At 46.6% G+C, this 19,307-nt stretch overlaps 1 protein-coding gene across 2 annotated transcripts in view; it reads left to right on the top strand.

Annotated features, from left to right (window-relative positions):
* The first annotated feature begins 1,886 nt into the window (after positions 1-1,886).
* The window catches only part of PHF12 (PHD finger protein 12), a 41,418-nt gene continuing 23,997 nt past the window's right edge, over positions 1,887-19,307 (top strand). Inside the window, exons 1-2 of one of the 2 annotated variants that reach the window (XM_045045125.1) lie at positions 1,887-2,039; positions 3,259-3,440. In XM_045045125.1, the coding sequence (XP_044901060.1) occupies positions 1,902-2,039; positions 3,259-3,440 (320 nt within the window). In that variant the 5' untranslated portion in view covers positions 1,887-1,901. Of the gene's footprint in view, positions 2,615-3,258; positions 3,441-19,307 lie in introns of both variants that reach the window. The other variant, XM_003996473.6, reaches the window with a different exon arrangement.

The following is a 19,307-nucleotide window of genomic DNA, read 5'->3' on the forward strand; positions in this document are numbered from 1 at the left end:
TCCTCTCTAGCCCACCACCTCTTCCTGTTCTCCACTGCAAATGACGATGTTGATCAAAGCAAAGCCTTATTCATTTGCCATATGCCAATGGACTTCTCTGCCCCATAATGCCTTCAGGCTGACACAGCAGCACAGCTGGGTCCTGAGCAGTAAGAAGGAATCAGTGGAGAGGGCACATGTGGTTCCAACTTCTGAGGGCCTGTGACATGAAACAAAGCCCCAGCAGAGATGAAGTCTGGCCATTTTCATACATCTAGCTCAGCGCTATTCTCTCTGAAGTCCACCTCTCTGGGCCATAGCCACTAAGATTTCTTGTTTGCTGAGGCTGGGAGAGGGCAGAGAGCGGCCAGTCTACATGACATCTACACACACACACACACACACACACGAAAGATAAGGCCTATGACCTTATCATTCTTCCCAGGCACCAAAAGGATCATCAGAAAAGTCAGACAAACAGAACCCTAAGACCACACACAGACATCCCTACTATCTAACTCAACCTCCTTAGTATCCCAAAAGAAGCAGCAGCAAGAACTCCATACAGACAATTAGCATGGTGTAGGGGAGAGTGTCCTGGCCTGAGAATCAAATCTGTTTCATTCATACATAAGTCTGCCATAAATTCACTATGCGAACTAGGAAAATCACTGCTCTTCTCTATGCATCTGGAAATGAGATTAACACAGATGGTCTTTAATCCCTTTCTAGTTTTATCCTTCTTCAAACGTTAAGTACCCCCTTAATATCAGAGGTGAGCTGGACACAATCACCTGGCAACAATGCCAACTAAACGCCTAGTGGCAGGCACAGTGATGCCATTCCCTTCGCCACCTCTTCCCCTGCCGTCAGGCAAGAGATAACTGGCCATCTCTGAAGACGACACCAATGGGAGGGAAAGGTGCCGTGGGGGGTGGGGAGGGAAGCCCAGAATTCGAGGTGAGGCCTTCAAACTACAAATCCCAATACACAACACTGCAGCTCTCAAAAGCATCCCCTCCCAGCAGGCAAATCACTCTTCCCGAGGCCATCCCACCATACAGTGCACAGCATGCACACAGAACTACGGCTCCCACAATCCACCAGATCCCTCGCGATTCTTGAGCCCAGGTTGCAATGCGCTCGCGTTCGCCCTTTGGCCCTCTTGCGCATTGCAAACTGGGAGTTGAAGTCTTCTATAGGCAGGTAGCTGGGCGTTGTCAGCGTTACTAACTCTTCGCTGTTGGCCTCCTCTAGAGTCGTTCCCAGGGACAGTGATCAAGAGAGGATAGTAACGAGCAGGCGGAACTCTCCATGGTGTCATCACTACGCAAGGCAGAGATTCTCAGGCTAAAATTTAGTGTCGGGAGCGAGAGGGAGGTGTGAACAGTAGCCATCCAACCCCACACCAAAAGAATAGTTTTCCGTCGCGGTGGCTTTTCTTTTCTCTTTACCAATATGGCGCCTAGTCCAGCCACACCTGACGCTGGGAACCAAACGATCCAGTACAATAACCCTAGGAGCACAGCTGTCACCGACAGCCTACCAGCTCCAGCCAACACCACACCTTACTCCTTCCTGTTCATGCCTGAGGACTCCAAGGACATGGTAGCCTATATCCCATTACCAAAATGGCGAAAGTAGAAGCATTCTTGTTAGGGCCTGCAGGTGACAATACGCTTGCGCGGAAGGCGGCTGTGTTGTGGGGAGGGAGGGGAGCATTCTCAACACGCCTGCGCAGGAACAGAGTATTCTTGGTTCTATACACAAACACCAATGGATGAAGAGCCCCCATGTTCCTGCGGCTGCGCTGTGACCCTTAGAGGCTCTCCCAGGCGCCTGCGCGAGACCTCAGGTCCCGCCCTCCTCTTCTCAGTACGCTGGCGCAAGGCAGAAAGGCGGGGCTTCGGCGCTCCAGACGAATGCCAGCGCGGCTGCGCGCTGGGGGGTACCCCCTCACTGCGGCTGCGCGGGAGCCCGGCCGCCGGCTGTCACTGCGGTTGCGCGCGGCGAGCGGCGATCCCGGGGCGCCTGCGCGGGTGGCTTTGCGGGCGCTCGCGGTAAGTTTGCGCCAAGTGCGCGGCAGCCGGGACGCAGACGGCGGCGGCGGCGAGAGGCGGAGCCCGGGGACCACCCCCCATCACCCTCCCCGCAGTCACCTCACGTACCACAACCTCACCTAACCTCTCACCCCCCCTCCTATCCCCCCAACCCCGGGATGGCAGCGCCCGCCAGCCTTCCCGGCCGGACCAGCGGTCGCCAGCGCCGGCTTTAGCCTGTGGGACTAGGCCCCGCCGAGGCCTGACCCCCGGAGCCGGGACCCACCGTGCAGCCAGCCGCCGGGCCGGGGTTGAGGGGCCGCTCCCCCCTCACGGCCCGTGGGGAGGACGCTGCCGTCCCGGGGACTGGGGGCCGGGGGGTGGGGGGGAGCCAGGGCGAGGAAGTCGGGACCCGTGTTGGGAAAAAAGAAGGGGGGCCGGGGTCAGGAGCGCCCCCTCCCCCCGCTTCCCCCCTCCCCCCGGGGTTGGGGGGGCCGGAGCAGAGAGCGCCCAGCCCGGGAGGTGGATGAATGTGGGAGAAAATGGAGACCAAGACGATCGTGTACGACTTGGACACGTCGGGGGGGCTGATGGAGGTAAGAGTGGCCCTCCTCATCCCCTTCCCCCAGCGCCGGGAGGGAACCTCCGCCCTCCGCCCCACAAAGCCGGTCCTGAGCTCACAGCGCAAAAGGGCCGGGGGAGGGGGATTCTTCCTCACCCAGATTCTCCCTCCCTTCTTTGCAATTCGAGGGGCTGAGCTTAGCCTCCGAGGACGTTTGCAGCAGTTTCACCTACCCGCCGCCCTGGATTCGCTCTCCCGAGGCACCAACCCACTCCATGTCGTTGCACCGGCGGGCCTCCCCACCCCCTTCTCGTCGGCCCCTTTGTGCTTCCCCCAGCACGTCCGGGTACCGGGTTTCAGGCCTCTCCAGAGCCTGGCTTTGGAGTCCCCCACTGTCCATACAAGGAAGTGGCGAGAAGGGAATCGCGCACCCTCTCCCCATCCCCCTACCCTGATCCTCCCCATTTGGAAGAGGCTGTTCTCGTTGTGCTGCAGGAACGCTGTTAGGGTGGGCTCCCCCCGGTTCCGGGGGGCTGAGAGGTTCTGGGAGCAGCTTGGATGGGAGGAAGAAGGACAAAAGGGGGGAGAGGGGTGGGTGACGGAGAAGCCCTGCCGGGGGGGCGACGGACCGCCCGGGAGCTCCGAGTGTGCACACACGCCGTTTATGTGTGTGTGCAGCAAATCCAAGCTCTGCTGGCTCCCCCCAAGACGGACGAGGCAGAAAAGCGGAGTCGGAAGCCTGAAAAAGAGCCCCGGAGAAGCGGCAGGGCCACCAACCACGACAGCTGCGATAGCTGCAAAGAAGGTGGGGATCTCCTGTGCTGTGACCACTGCCCGGCCGCCTTCCACCTCCAGTGCTGGTAAGGTCTGGGGACCCCTTTGGAGCTCCTTCGCTGACCCTTCTCGGCACATTCCTTCACCCGGCCTACCCCTGGCTGCCGAAATAACGGGCGCTTGCAGCCGCTAGCTGACTTTCTGCAGCCGCTGGGGCGAGCGCCTCCCCGCCCCCAGGTGTCTGCTGGGATCTAGCCGTTTGGGGGGGGGGGGGGGAGGAGCAGCAGTGTGTCCGGACCCCGAGGTGGGGGTTGGGACGAGTGAGGAGAGCCCCATCTGGGATTGGAAGTCTCTGGGTAGCCGGGACAGAGCCGGCAGGGCACGGCCGGCGGTGGCGGGGGAGGAAGGGGAGGAGCTCCGGGCCCGGTGCCGCTCGCCTGCCCGCGCGCCCGCCGCCCTCGGGGTCCTGCCGGGCTGGGCTCTCCTGCGGGCGGGTGCGTGGGGCCTTCGGCCGCCCGAACTGGCCTGGTACCGACCCGGGGGGCCGGACGCCCGGGCGCTTGCGACTGTGGAAGAAATCATGGAGGGTGTCTCTCGAGTCCGCCTCTTCTCTGCTTCTCTGTTTACAATATGGCGACCTGCCTTTAAATTATATTTTTATTCTCAGCGCCATTTTGGCTGCATATATGATTTGCAAACGTCTCCCGGGGAACGGTGGGGGTAGAGGCTCGGGGTCCTTTCTGCAGAAGCTTCTCGGGGGCCAGGGCTAGGATCTCGCCGCTTTGGTCCCCTTTCTCTGGCTCCGCTTGCCCCCTGTTGCCTCTCGGAGCTGCCTCCCTTTTTCCCTCCCCGCGCTGCCGCCTCTTAGGAAATCGGGCCGGGTTAGACAATTAAAATTGCCCTTGGGCGCCGATTTCACTTCGCTCCGGCTCGGCGAGCCCTTCGCGGCAAAATTCTTTGCTGCTGGGGCAGGATTGTGTGCGGTGGCTCCGCGAGGGCATTTTTAAGGAGCAGGGAGCTGGAAAGCTGAGCGCTTCCCCCCGCCCCCGCCCCCCCTTACTGAACGCGAGAGGAGGGGAGAGACCGGGAGAGAGGGAGGGACCTGGGTTGATCGCCCGCTGCGTGATCCTCCTCAGCAGCTCAGCCCAGAACAATCCGGCCAGGAAGAGTTTAAACTCCAGTTTCTGCCTGGAGAAATCATCTCTGCCCTCCACGAAAATCCTCCATCAGGGCAGGGAACCCAGATTGCGTCGTGTTCTGATGGGTGTTGTTCTGTCGTTCAGCAACAGTTGAGTGAAACAGGCGTTTGTGAGAGAGCGGGAAAGAGAGGGGCTTCTGTTTGTCCCCCCCCCCCCCGTTTTTGATACTGCCTTTTTTTAGTCCTCTGGGAAAAAAAAGAGGTTTTCCTTCTGTTCTCTACAGTGTTCCATTCACATTCTGTCTCTCTGTGGAGTAGTGCTTACTGTATATTTGTACTAATTGCAGGTTTTGGAACACTTACGAGACAGATGACTGATACCGGGCAAATTAAGTCTGTGGTCAGAAGTTATGTAGGAAGCTCCCATTACCATTCCCAAGATGCTTTTGCCCAGGAGGGCACCCCATCTTCACTTGTAATGTTGCAGGGACAGAAATGGTTATCCTGGAGGAAGCTTTGTTGCTGGCTTTAAATTTTTTATTATGGAGTGACTAATACCAGCAGGAAGGGTCTGTGGTTTTTAGCCTTTGCTTCCTGTAAGGTGTGATCTACCTGGAGAAAATCTCTCTGGTCAAGTTTCCTGTGCTGGTCTTGAGCAAGGAAGAGATTTGTACCTGGATATGTTATGTTGTTTATCAGTTTTTTCCTGTTGCTTGTGTTTTTTATTGTGCTTGTTTGATACATATACCCAGACTGAATTGTAGCCTTCTTGATTTAAAATGTGGGTTAATGTTTTACCTCTAGGAGGAAGCTATTGTTAACCAAGAATGATGACTCCTGTATTGAGTGAGAATTTTGTAAGCTCATTATCTTTTTTTTTAATGTTTATTTATTTTTGAGAGAGAGAGACAAAACACGTGAGTGGGGGAGGGGCAGAGAGCGGCGGGGCGGGGGGGGGGGGGGGGGGGGCACACAGAATCCCAAGCAGGCTTCAGGCTGAGCTGTCAACACTGAGCTGAGGGATGCGAGGCTTGAACTCACCAACCACAAGATCATGACCTGACCTGAGCGGAAATCCGATGCTTAACCGACTGAGCCACCCAGGTGCCCCTATAAACTCATTATCTTTAGTCTCATTTGTTTAGACCATTTGTTTAGTAAGCTGAGATCGTTTATTAGAAACTTTAGGTATGGAAAAACTGTTTTGCCTGACTTTCGGCTTTGAAACTCTAAAACCCAACCTGGATCTTCTAATTAGAGGAGTGTAAGTCTTGTCAAGTTGTAACAATTAACAGTTTCTACTTCAGCTAGGAGAGAAGGAGGTACTTTTAGCTGTTGGTGAGACTCGGGTTTGCCCAGACTGCATTTCATTGAATACTTTTCTTTTTTTCTTTTACTTTTTTTTTTTTTTTTTTTAAGGCCCATGAATGGGAGCTGGTAATCAGAGATTCGAGAACCCTAGTAAATGAGGCAGGGTTTGTTTCACATTTCCAGTTCTCTCTTTGAAGATGCCAGTACTGAATGTACTATTGACTTATCTGAGTTATTATATAAATTACAAAACATTCTAGATACTGGTACAAACGAAGGAAGCTTTCTTTTAAGTGAGGCTTATCCCACTTTCCTGCCTTCTATTCCACTCTTTCCAGCACAAGTGAAGTACTTCGTTAACCATCTCCACCAGAGTTTAGGTCAAGCAGTTGACAGTCTCAGAAATTTTGATTCCTGAGTGTGCTGGCTTTAATTCATGGCATTACTGCTTACTTGTGCCATATGGGAGTGCAGTTAGGTATGGCTATATTTTCTCTTGCTTCCCTTTTTAACTTGCTAAGACTGGATTACAGTTGACCCTTGAACAATGCTGGGGTAGTTTAGGGGCACCGACTTGCAAGCATTAAAAAATCTGCATAACTTTTGACTCCTCAAAAACTTAACTACAATAGCCTACTATTAACCAGAAGCCTTACCAGTAACACAGTTAACACCTGTTTTGCATGTTACGTGTATTGTACACCGTATCCTCGTAGTAAGGTAAACTGTAGAAAAGAAAATGCTATTAAAATCATAAACAAGAGAAGATACAGTGCTGTACTATAAAAAATCTGCATGAGGCGCCTGGGTGGCCAGTTGGTTAAACATCCGACCTTAGCACGGGTCTTGATCCTGTGGTTCATGAATTCGAGCCCTGCATTGGGCTCTGCACTGACTTTGCAGAACATGCCTGGGATTCTGTCTCTCTGCCTTGTCCCACTCTCTCAGTCTCTCAAAAAAAAAAACAAACAAAAAAAATCCACATACAAGTGGACCTGCAGTTCAAACCCATGTTTTCCAAGGGTCAGCTGTACTTAGATAAGCATCGTAATGTTAATTTTCTTAATATTCACAATGTACAAGAGTGAAGGTGGAGGTTTTACAAATCCTGTAGATCCTAATTTCAGTGCTGCTGTGGGTCTTCATTCAAAGCTGTCTGAGACAAGTTCTTTTTTCAGTCTAGTGTCCCTTGCCAGCTTGCCTCAGTGAAGGAGATCTAGTAAAATGTTCCAGAAGTGATTCTAGGCAAACTTTACCTCCTGGGCGTAGTGACATAGCCATAACCACAGGGGATTTTTCTAAGATAAACTGCTGGAGGAAATGACTGGTCAGATAAACTGTTTTAATTGTCTTTTCTTTTCTCAGGGGCCAGTGCTTTGTATGAGGAACAGTTCTCTCTTCCCAATTAGACTGGAAGCCCTATAGCTGGGTTTTCTGTAATGATCCCCTGGGTTGGGGAATGAATTGCTCTGTGCTCAGCCCCATGACCTCTCTAAAGAATTAAACTCGAGGAGGTGATTTTTTGTTTTTGTTTAAGTGATAGTGTAATCATTTTATCTAAGTTGAACTGGTTTATCAGTTATTCAGAGTGGTAGTAGGGGTTACTAAACCTGCCCCAGGAGAACTGGAAAGAGATACGGGTTTTTTTTTGTAAGTGTTTTCTGGTGAACCTGACCTCTCTATCATAATCGTCATGGCATTCATTGGACTTTCGGAAAATACTGGTCTCCATGGATTGGTCCCTAAAAACTGGTTTACAAAAATTACGATAACTTGTGGAGCTCTAGTTGCCACTGGCCCATCTTTGTGTTTGAAATGGATTGGATTGTTCTCACTGATAAAGTGAATAAATACCATAGGTCTTCGGTAATGAGGCTGCCTGGAAACTGGATGTTTTCCTCTGATTGCTTTCTCATGGCATTTTGCTCTAGACGACCGAGGGACCAAAACGGTCTGATTGAGAAGTGCATCTACCTCAGCAGACCTCAGCATGGTTGCTTCCCGTCAGACAGATTTCTGTAGCATTTGCCTCCGCATGTTATATTTGGAATTGTTGGCCGGCTTTCCTCTCTTTGGTGTTGGCAGCAAGATCCAAAATGAGGTTTTCGAAGAATGAGAGTAAAAAGGTCTCTGTGCACAGGCAAAACTAAGCTCAGCTTGGAGTTTTGCATATTTAATTTTCAGTGAGTCATAACAAGAAAGGTTTCACACATAGAGTAGAAAACTGCCTTGCAGAAAATCTTTGCCGTTTGAGCATTTAAGAAGGTGATTTTTCTGATTTGTTGTGTTTGGCTCCTCATGAGAATAGTATTAGTCTACTGATGAATTAAAGTACATTCTTTTTTTTTTTTTTTTTTTTTTTTTTAACGTTTATTTTTGAGACAGGGACAGAGCATGAACGGGGGAGGGTCAGAGAGAGAGGGAGACACAGAATCCGAAACAGGCTCCAGGCTCTGAGCGGGTCAGCACAGAGCCCGACGCGGGGCTCGAACTGATGGACCGCGAGATCATGACCTGAGCCGAAGTCGGCCGCCCAACCAACTGAGCCACCCAGGCACCCCTAAAATACATTCATTTTAATATTACCTAATGAATCTGTTGTTTCTGACATTTTAAGTGCTTAGAAGCTTAGCACTGAAGACCTGGAGGTGACAGCATCTGGCCTTCCTCCCGTCACCCTGCCCCCTCAATAGTAAAATGATTCAACGATAAACAAACCTGATTTGGTTTTATGTGTATTTTACTTATTTTTACATTTGCTGCATTGCATTGGAATCTGGGTGTGTAGTATTGTTTTTAAATGTTCCACTCAAACAGGGAGGATCTGATAACATTCAATTTTAGCTCAATTTCACATGCATGCTTTGTAAACTTAATATGGGGCTAAGGGGCTAATTCTTGTGATAGGAGTGCTTTGGTTCATAGATAAGAGGATGATCACTGTTTAATAATAATAATAGTAATAATATTTCGAATGAGTTGTTTACTCACAAAATGTTGGTGACCTAGATGGCTGTGGTTAAGACAGGAAGTGTCAGAGGGCACCTGAGTGGCTCATTTGGTTAAGGGTCAGACTCTTGGTTTCAGCTCAGGTCCTGATCTCATGTGGTTAGTGAGTTCGATCCCCGCATCGGCTGGCTCTGGGCTGTCAGTGCGGAGCCTACTTGGGATTTTCTCTCTCTGCCCCCTCCCCTACTTGTGTGCATGCACGCTCTAAATAAATAAACAAACAAACTTTTAAAAAAATGAAGTATCAAATTTTTTAAAGTGAAGGAGGAGGTAATGCTCTTCAAAGGTAAACAGTGTTTGTGTAACCTAAGGCAAGTATAGTGGTCCTACTGTGAGAAATTTTTCATTTTGGGCCTGTCCCCAAATTGATTACCATACTTAATGAAAGGTAGGATGCAGTTGTAATCTCATCAATTTCCTGCTGCTCCTTAAGGCTCTCAAAGTACTTTACAGATGGGCTCCACTAACTAAACTTTGTAAATGACTAGTGTATTTTTTTGTGTGTAAGTATATAAAAGACATGTTTAGGTACTGTCTTCTTTTACATCTGGAGATGGGATTCATGTTGGTCTGTTTCAATTTCTTAAGTATATCTCCAAGATAATTTTTTAAAAGCCAAATCATAAAATGAGACAAATAAATTATCTAATTTGAACTGAAAAAGGATCCAAATAGTCACGACTGTGTGTCAGATGAAACACTGGTTTTTATTGAGCTCTCAGTGAAAAGACCAGTGATACTCAAAAGGGCTCAGTGAGATTTCAAGGTTCACGCTTGTAGGATTTATCAGTACTTCATCCCTTTTCATGGCTGAATACTAGTCTGTTTATGGATATACCACACTTTTGTTTATTCGTTTATCAGTTAATAGACATTTGGGTTTTTTCTCCTTTTGGCTATTGGGAATAATGATGCTGTAAACTTTTGTGTGCACATTTTGTGTGGACATCTGTTTTCATTTCTCTTGGTTGTGTACCTAGGAGTGGAATTGCTGGGTCAGAGGGTAACTCATGTTTAACCTTTGAAGAACTGCTAGACTGGTTTCCAAAGTGGCTACACCATTTTGCATTCTTACCATTATAGGAAGCTTCCAATTTCTCCACATCCTTTCTAATACTTGTTATTATCTTCTTGATAAAAACCTGTCCTGTGAGTGGGAGTGCTGTTTTTTGTTTTGTTTTGTTTTAACTTTTTTAATGTGTATTTATTCTCGAGAGACAGAGACAGTGTGAGTGGGGGAGGGTCAGAAAGAGAGGGAGACACAGAATCTAAAGCAGGCTCCAGACTCTGAGCTATTAGCACAGGGCCTGATGTGGGGCTCAAACTCACAAACTGTGAGATCATGACCTGAGCTGAAGTTGGATGCTTAACTGACGAGCCACGCAGATGCCCCTTGATTTGCATTTCCCTAATGGCCAATGATACCAAACATCTTTTCATGTGCTGATTATCCATTTGTATATTTTTTTTGGAGAAATGTCCATTTTGATCCTTTGTCCAATTTTAATTGGGTTACTTGGGGTTTTTTTTACTATTATTACTAGGTTGTAAGAGTTCTTTGTATATTCTAGATGCCAAGTTCCTTGTCAGATACATGATTTGTAAGTATTGTCTCCCATTCTGTGGGTTGTCTTCTCACTCACCCATTTTATTTTTCTAATTTTTGAGTCTTATGTAGAAGAAAGGTAGTTGATTTAAGCGCACTTTAATGGCTGTGCTTTTATTATCAATGTAATGACAGTGAGTAGAAGGTTTCTTCTGTGAACTCCAGTCAGGATGGTGCATCTCAGTGGAGAGAACCTTATCTGCCACCTGCCTTAAGGCACCACTAGTCACAATATAAAATTTCTGTGTATAGAAATCCCTCGTACTTGGAGATTTCTAGTTTAAGGAGGACAATTTTAATTTTCTCGCTTTGATTGGTGGCAGCTTGGGATGGAAATAACTCCAGATCAATTGAGGTATCTTTTGAACTCCATTAACAACAAAAATTGTACGCTGCGGTGAACTCACCTGTTTATATGTGTCTTTATGTAGGCCCAGATAGCAATAAATAGGGAGACAGAGTGAAGAGAATATTTGCCTGAAGGTTTTATATAGCTTATAAAAACACACAGTCTGTTTTGATGCCCCCAAGAGGAATTTTGCTACCTAGAAATGCAGATGTCCAGCTTCTTAACAGAAATGGGTACATCTTGTCTCCTACAAGTGCTAAGGCAATAGAAAATAGATGAAGCTGAATGTTGTTTGCTTTTGGTATACATAAGAGTGTTAAAATCTATCTCTGAACCTTCTTGTCCCACCCCCAGCACATACACAGTTCCTTGGCATGTAGTTAAGCAGGCCACCCTAGTCAAAGATTCTGGTTGGGGTTTTGATGATGCTGTCGGGGTTTTGATGGTTATATTATTATGATCATGCAGCACAGGCTCCTAGAAATGCATTCTTATTTTAAGGTGCCAGAATTTTAAATCACCACAGCAGGGGGAGGGGAGCAGTTTGTTTTCCCACCTCGACTTTGCTCTTCCTTTAACTTAAGAGTCTCCAGGGAGTACAAACATGGCCAGCTGCATTGCCATTCAATGAGTGACACTTATAAGAGCACCTCCGCATAATGCTAGCCTCCCAAGAGACCGGACAGGAGTACAGCTGTCCCCCTGCCAGTTTCCTGAAAGAGGAGGACATTGTATTCAGTGCAAGTCCTAGACCAAATTTCAGAAAGGCACTTTGGTATTGCGGATTTGTCACCATGCCCAGGACGCATGCACAGGTCACTAGCTGACTGCTTTTCCCATGACTTGGGAGCAGTTAAGAAGAATAAGAAGGTGACTCCTTTTTATGCCTGCCATTTACAGATGTCAAAGTCTTCATCCTTTAAGCCTAATACTATTTCTGAATCTAGGTCTCAGCAAATAAGAAAAAAAGATGAAGTTTTAGCACATTTGCACGGGAGATGGAAGACACTTGAGGGGTACAATAGACACTGATAAAAGGAGAAATCATTGCTTTGACCCATCAGCAAAAGAGAATTTGTCTGCTATGTAGAGCTGTTGTTGAATTCACGGTAAACAAATTCCGAGCACACCTTGCAGACTGATGAAATTTCAAGTAATGTAAAACTTGACTCACTCATTCAAAAGGCTACTTTCCCTTTTGCAACCGTGTACTAAATGCTCACTAAACTACTTAAAAGCCAGAGGCTGACCCGTTTCCTCTGCTCACTGCTGTGCAATACCTGGTAGTATTACAAATGAGAGAGACACAAAGATAAGCACTGGTTGGGGAACAGAAATGATGTCTAGTTCTATCAAGTGGGTGGTACCTTTGTTAACAAAAAACAAAAGGTGACCATTCCTTTCTCCCTAATTACATTTGCTTTCCTGTATGTTAATAGTGTTGGTTTTTAAGTCTTTGTCCTTCCCGGGTTTTTTTGTTGTTGTTTTGTTTTGTTTTGAGACAGAGAGAAACAGGGCACTAGCTGGGGAGGGGCAGAGAGAGAGGGAGACACAGAATCCGAAGCAGGCTCCAGGCTCTGAGCTGTCACCATAGAGCCCGATGTGGGGCTCGAACTCACAGACTGAGATAATGACCTGAGCCAAAGTCGCTTAACCGACTGAGCCACCCAGGCGCCCCTCCCTGTTTTCTGATAAACTGTACGAGATATATCTCCCAGGAAATGTTTCCCAGTCTTGAAAGGACAAAAGACAGAGAGTGTAACAGCAGGGCGGGGACTCCATGCCTGAACCTACCTTCAGTCTTTCCCACTGATTTGGGCTCTGCGTGAGGCTCTTTTGAAATAAGCTTGAGTGAGCAAGAGGACTCTCCGCGGGGTTTGAATTTAACCGTAGCCCAAAGACATCACTTTACCACCCGGCCACACAAGGCTGAGGGAACCTCTCAGAATTACTAGCAAGCTTGAGTTCCAGGGTGGAACCCTGTTTGTAGCAGCATAAACACATTTACAGACTTTCTATCCAGCTGTGATCCTTAGAGGGATGTTGAATATTATTTTTCTCTGCATTTGTGCAGAGAACAGAGCAGAGAAGCTAATGAAATGCATAGAACTTTAAGTGATTGTAGGTATGTTACACAACTGGCAATGAGGAGCTACTGTTGTTCTTTCCACCAGCCCTGGGGTCCTATGCTGAGCTGGGAGCTTTTTAATTCTCACATGCATTGAACCATCAGATAGCATTCTACTGATTTTTGGTTTTAACGAAGCTTTGGAAACATTAGAGGGAAACTCTACGGTGAACTTTTTCAATTGACAATCCTCAATTACTGGTCAAAATGCATTATGAAAATTATACTTCATTAATCTTGTTAAATGTGTCCAAACTTACGACTTTTCCTACCTAGTCCTTTCTTTAACATTTTTTAAAGATTTTTTTTTTTGAGTAATCTCTGCACCTAACATGGGGCTCAAACTAATGACCCCAAGATCAAGAGTTGGGTGCTCTTCTGACTGAGCCAGCCAGGTGTCCCTTATAATTTTTTTTTATGTTTATTTATTTTTGAGAGAGACAAAGCTCGAGAAGGGAAGGGCCACAGAGAGAGGGAGACACAGAATCTGAAGCAGGCTCCAGGCTCTGAGCTGTCAGCACAGAGCCCGATGTGGGGCTCGAACTCAGGAACCACAAGATCATGACCTGAGCTGAAGTCGGATGCATAACCCACCAAGCCACCCAGGTGCCCCTTATAGTTCTTTTTATGCATAGGCTGGCTGTATTCAACTTTCCTTGATCTTGCTTGCCGTTTTTTGTTTTTTGTAAGTTTATATATTTATTTTAAGAGAGACAGAGCAAGAGCTTGAGCAGGGGCTCGAGAGAGGGAATCCTAAGCAGGCTCTGTGCTGTCAGCGCAGAGCCCAATGTGGGGCTCGAACTCCCGAACCGTGAGATCATGACCTGAGCTGAATCAAGACCCTTAACTGACTAAGCCACTCAGGCTCCCCTTGCTTGCCATTTTTTGAAAGCATCTTAAATATAGGGAGTATTCTGTCAGTGATTTTGGCCTTTTGATAAACATTGTTTGGCTTTATCATTTTTTTTAATGTTAATCATTTTTGAGAGAGAGAAAGAAGGAGAGAGTGTGAAAGGCGGGGGGGAGGGGTGGTGCAGGCGGCAGAGAGAGAGGGAGACACAGAATCTGAAGCAGGCTCCAGGCTCTGAGCTGTCAGCACAGAGCCTGACACAGGGCTCGTACCCATGAACTGTGAGGTCATGATCTGAGGTGAAGTCGGACGCTTAACCGACTGAGCCACCCAGTTGCCTCTCATTTTTGTTTTCTTTATCCTTCCTTTTTACTCCTCATGGTTTTGCCTGGCTTAGATGACACTTAGCCATTCTAGCTTAACTTAATTCTTATAACACCTCATTCCACGATATCAGACATCTTTGACTGCAGGCTTCAGTTTGTTGGTGTTGAAGTAAGCTGTATGGTAAGAAAAGTAGCTGCAGTTTATTGAAATTATGGGAAAGAACTCATGTCCAAGATTTGTATGCTTGCTGCGTAAGAGCTTTCCTCAAATCTTATCGTTTGTGTGCACACGATCAGACCTTTAAGGGTGATCATTCTGTGGTTAGGGATCATCTGAGATAAAAGTGGGCCAAAGGGAAAAAATTATGGTGCTCTCTCTCGGAGAAGTATGTTCACCTCCTAAATAGGTCACTGGGGGTATAACTGGAAGGCTTCAGAAGCTCAAGTCAGCACTTAGCTGTGGCATCAAACCACGACAGCATAGTTTGACAGTATGCCCAGGAGATTACTTCAGTCATGTAGGGTGGGGAGCTTTAAGGTTTATGAGTAAAATTGGGGGGGGGGTGGTAAAAGAGGGAGGGAATAGGCCCTGTGCTGCTTTGGTGCAAATTATTATTATTCTCTATTTTTCCTTTTTTTAAGGAGACCCTGTCAGAGGAGGGTAAATTAAGCAGAAATTCTCCTTAGGGAGAAGCAGCTGGGTCTTAAGTAGAAACCTGCTCCCTGTATTTAGTTGGATTTCAAATAAAGACATTGCTAGTGTTTTTAGTTTTCCCAGCCTTTATAGAATTTGAGGTCCAGTATCTCTAAGATGTAAACTGATCCAGATTTCCTGAGCTGTGTGTGCAAAAAGAATACGGCCTGGTCGGGGCGCCTGGGTGGCGCAGTCGGTTAAGCGTCCGACTTCGGCCAGGTCACGATCTCGCGGTCCGTGAGTTCGAGCCCTGCGTCAGGCTCTGGGCTGATGGCTCGGAGCCTGGAGCCTGTTTCCGATGCTGTGTCTCCCTCTCTCTCTGCCCCTCCCCCGTTCATGCTCTGTCTCTCTCTGTCCCAAAAATAAATTAAAAACGTTGAAAAAAAAAATTAAAAAAAAAAGAATACGGCCTGGTTATTTCCTTGTTCTTGATAGTCCAATAAATTTGGCTACGGAACAGTGCCCAGTTTTCCATACCTCTGAGACTCTTCTGGAATACACAGTTACAATTGTGGATTCTTCTTTCCAATGGAACATTCCCTAGGAACATCAGAAAGTGTTGAGGCCAGAATGTTGACTTCCAAAACAGGTGGGGGCTCCAACATCTCTGATGAGGTGAATGAATGAAGCACATTTTTAAAATGTCTGTAGCCAGCTCATTTGCCATTGTGGAGAAGCCAGGATTGACAGAATAGCCAAACTCATGATAGATAAGGCCCTGTGGCACCCAGTCTCAGCTTGTAGAGAAGTTAGCAGAGGGAAAACACCTGGTGTAACTGTTGGTGCTCTACCCTCCCACCCTCCTTTTGCTGCACTGACTTTGTAACCCTGTTCCCCAGGTGTCCTTCACTGGGAGGATGCCACAAACCAGCTCTGCATAGAAGGCAATGAAATTTGGGGGCACAGTCAGCTAGTTTGAAAGGACTGTATGCCTGTGGAAGTGACGCAACTAGCTAAGTTTCTCAATGGGGCATTTGTAATGGCCTGGCACTTCATTGGTTTCCTTGTTAACACTGCTACTGAGGCTTTGCATGAAAAAGCCAGCGGTCCTTGTACTTTTTATGTACTTTGTGGCATTAGCTGTGCTTGAGTCAGTAGCTAGGATGAAGGAGGGCAAGGACCCCTGAACTTTGTTTTTACCTCTATTGCCTTTCAGTATGGCCATCTTCCCTGCCTTTGAAAGGTAGGCTATATTTGAAGATAAAAACTGATGCCCATACAAGTGTCCAGAGGAAACTTACTGTTTAATGCTGACATTTAAATTTCATTAGATTTTGTTTCTTCAAAACTTAGACCATTAAATTTGGATATATTAAGACAGCTTTTAAGTTTTAAAAGATATTTTTAAATTAAATTTTACCTGGCACCTCTTCGCTTTTCTAGAACAGAAGCTGGTTTCAGTTTACAAAAGGCTTGTTTTCTGTGCTCCTAGGTTCCTTTGTAGATCAAGATGGCTGCCAGGAGGCTGAGACGTGATGGTGGTCCTGTCAGTGATCACCTTCGCTCCCATTTTGGCTAATACCAACATATTTCCTGAGCTGGCCAAGGGCAGCAGGGCTGGTCTGAGGGAGAGTGGGCCTGTTCTGAGCATGTATTGTCTTTTGCAGTCGCTCTTAACACAATGCCGTTAAATATAATTGCAGGATTTTTATCTGGTAGTGGACCTCAGATGGATGGGTGAGACCCATGAACTGTGAAATTAAAAATCAAAACTGCTCAATGCTATTGTTTGCTGGTTGAACACCCCACCACCACCCAAAAAGGGGAGGGGACATATAGATGGGGGGGGGCAGTGAAATCTTTCTTAGTCTGATATTTTAACTGAAACTGCCACATATGGCTCGAGAGCTTCTGATTCTTGGTGAATGATGGGTTCTGACAGGAAAGACCCTAGCAGTTCATGCGACTGACCTCTTTTAGAAGAGAGCCCGAGTGGAAGGCTGTTGGTGTATTGTGTACAGATATGCTGTCTGCATAGTGTTCCTGTTCAGCCTTTGTATTAAATAGAATATTTTGTCAGTCTAGGAAGAAAAAATGAAGTGTCTTCTTTCTCAAATATTGTTCATCCATCTTGCTTCCTTTTGTCCTAAGACACATACCAAAGCTTTTAATTTGGTTAAGTGATATTTCCATGTCTCCCCAGCTGCCTTTGGCTCAAGTTTTAAAATGTCAGTGTCACTTAGCTGGATGGACAGTTGCAAACCATACGTCAGTAACCTAACGTATTTTTTAAAAACAAGTCCACAGCCCAACACCATTTTTATCTGCATGTTTTAATGCAAAAAAATAGGTCTCTGAAATAAAAGGCAGTCTTTCTGCTTCCTTGTCTCCCTCTCTCTCTCCACCTCTCCCCTCCTCCCTTTGTTCTCTTGTTCCCCTCCCCCTTCTCCTTTCCAGTTCCATATTGAAAAACTGCTTGCGCTGGATGGATAATTAACGCAGAGCTGTGGAGCAACAGGTCCCATTGGTGGCGACTAAATCTGAAGTAAATGTTAATATCGTGCAGGTTCATATGTATTAATAGGTGGGGGAGATGAGTGAGGTTAGACTCAGATCAGCCACACTGGTATATGACTTGAAATAGATCCTCTTAATTAGAGAGCCAAGAACCATGACAACTAACGTCTTCCACCTGCAGTGGTGGGCTGCAGCCTCATTAGTGAATGAAAGAGGCATTCTAAATTAAAACTGGACTTCATCCTTTGGCTGTGAGTTGGGATCATCTGGCTCTGGGCTTTGAATCTTTGACATGGAGAGGTCTATCAATGCAGGCATTACAGTTAGCTGAGGGGTGCAAGTTTGTGGTTTTCTCTTTGAGGACTCCAGAAATAGACTTTTTTAAAGTTGTATTTATTTTTGAGAGAGGGAGAGATTGAGCCTGGCACAGGGCTCAGTCTCACAAACCATGAAGTCATGACCTGAGCCGAAATCAAGAGTCAGACGCTTAATGGACTGAGCCACCCAGGTGCCCCAGGCCAGGGCTTTTTTTTTTTTTTTTTTTTTTTTTATTCCTAAGTTTATTATTTACTTTTTGAGAAAGCAAGTGGGGGAAGGGCAGAGAGAGAAGGGAGAGAGAATCGCATGCAGACCCACACTGTCAGCACAGAGACTGATGTGGGGCTCAAACTCACTAACCATGAGATCATGACCTGAGCTGAAGTTGGACACTTAACCTACTAAGCCACCCAGGCACCCCTGGGCCAGGGCTTTTTAACAAATGATCTGGGAGGAAACATCCAAAGCAGTGAAGATGGATATTCTGCAAAAGCTCTGTCCACAGGGCACTCTTTAAAGAGCTACCAGTTTTCCAAGACAAGCCAGCTCGTGTATATTCTGGGGCTCACCTTCCTTTCTATGACTTGGACAGTTCTCAGAAGGAATCTAAAGGTTCATATGCTATTGGGTTCTGGATGGACATAAAACACCCATTCCCAGGAAAATGTCCTCCCTTCCAGAACTTTCCTTCTTTCAGGTAGTTTTTCAAAATACAGAAATACACCTGCTTCCGAAACTATAGTTTCCTCCTGAACCCCTCAAGATCCTTAACTTTGCCATCTTTAAAGGATCACTGACTGACTTACCACTTGCTGAATAGTTCTGAATTATGGAAAAAGAGTAGGGAAAAGGTCACTGCCACCTTCAGGTACCAAATAACCAAATTTCTGGGGCTCTTTGAGTCTGGCATCTGTGCACAGTTAAGTCTTACATAGCTCTGTGTGGCAAGGATCAGGGTGTATTCGATTGTATGTGGTCTCATTGTCAACTGTTCTTTTCATGATGTTCTAGCCTGTGATCCCTGAGAGCAGGGACCATGTCTGAAATTTCACCACTTAGCACATTGCCTAGCATAAAATGATTGTCCATTAAATGCTTGAGAGGACAAATGACTTTGGTCCTCTCTCCCCAAAGGAGAGTAGTTTGTTTCTTGGTAGGGTAGATAATAACCACTTGTCCCTCCTCCAGTGTGGTACCTCCAGCGTGGCATTGGTTAGTAAGCAGTGGGAACTCAATAAATATTGACTGATGTCGAAGGAAATGCTCGACCTTGAGGGTTGAGGAAGATATTTTAGCGAATATTCCACTGTGTTCCCCAGAAATAAGAGAACTACCAAAGGTTTTTTACAAACAGCTTGGGCTCAAGATTTGAAAGAACCAAGAAACTGATTCGAGTTCTAATTCTGCAACTTAACTGGCTCCATGGCTTCAGATGAGTCCATTTCCTCACCTGTATGACGGGAATAAGAATTGTCACAGTGTGCTGGTGAAGATCAAATAAGAGCATCTGTGAAAACACTTTGTGAACTGTAATATGCTATGTAGACATAAGATGAGATTGTCAGTCTGCTGTTTCTGAGCTTTAGTGACTAGGAAGCATACTGATGTCTTTACAGGCAGTACTGGCTCATTATAGTGTCCTCATGGTTTTCACTGCTGCACAGCAGAAACTCTAATAGAGCATTTCCAACATTACCTGACTTTTAACTTTTAATGATTTCCTTTTATAGAGAATGGCTCTGAGCACCTTGTCTTCGTTGATATATA

The sequence above is a fragment of the Felis catus genome, chromosome E1, assembly GCF_018350175.1.
Source record: "Felis catus isolate Fca126 chromosome E1, F.catus_Fca126_mat1.0, whole genome shotgun sequence".
Lineage (NCBI taxonomy): Eukaryota > Metazoa > Chordata > Mammalia > Carnivora > Felidae > Felis > Felis catus.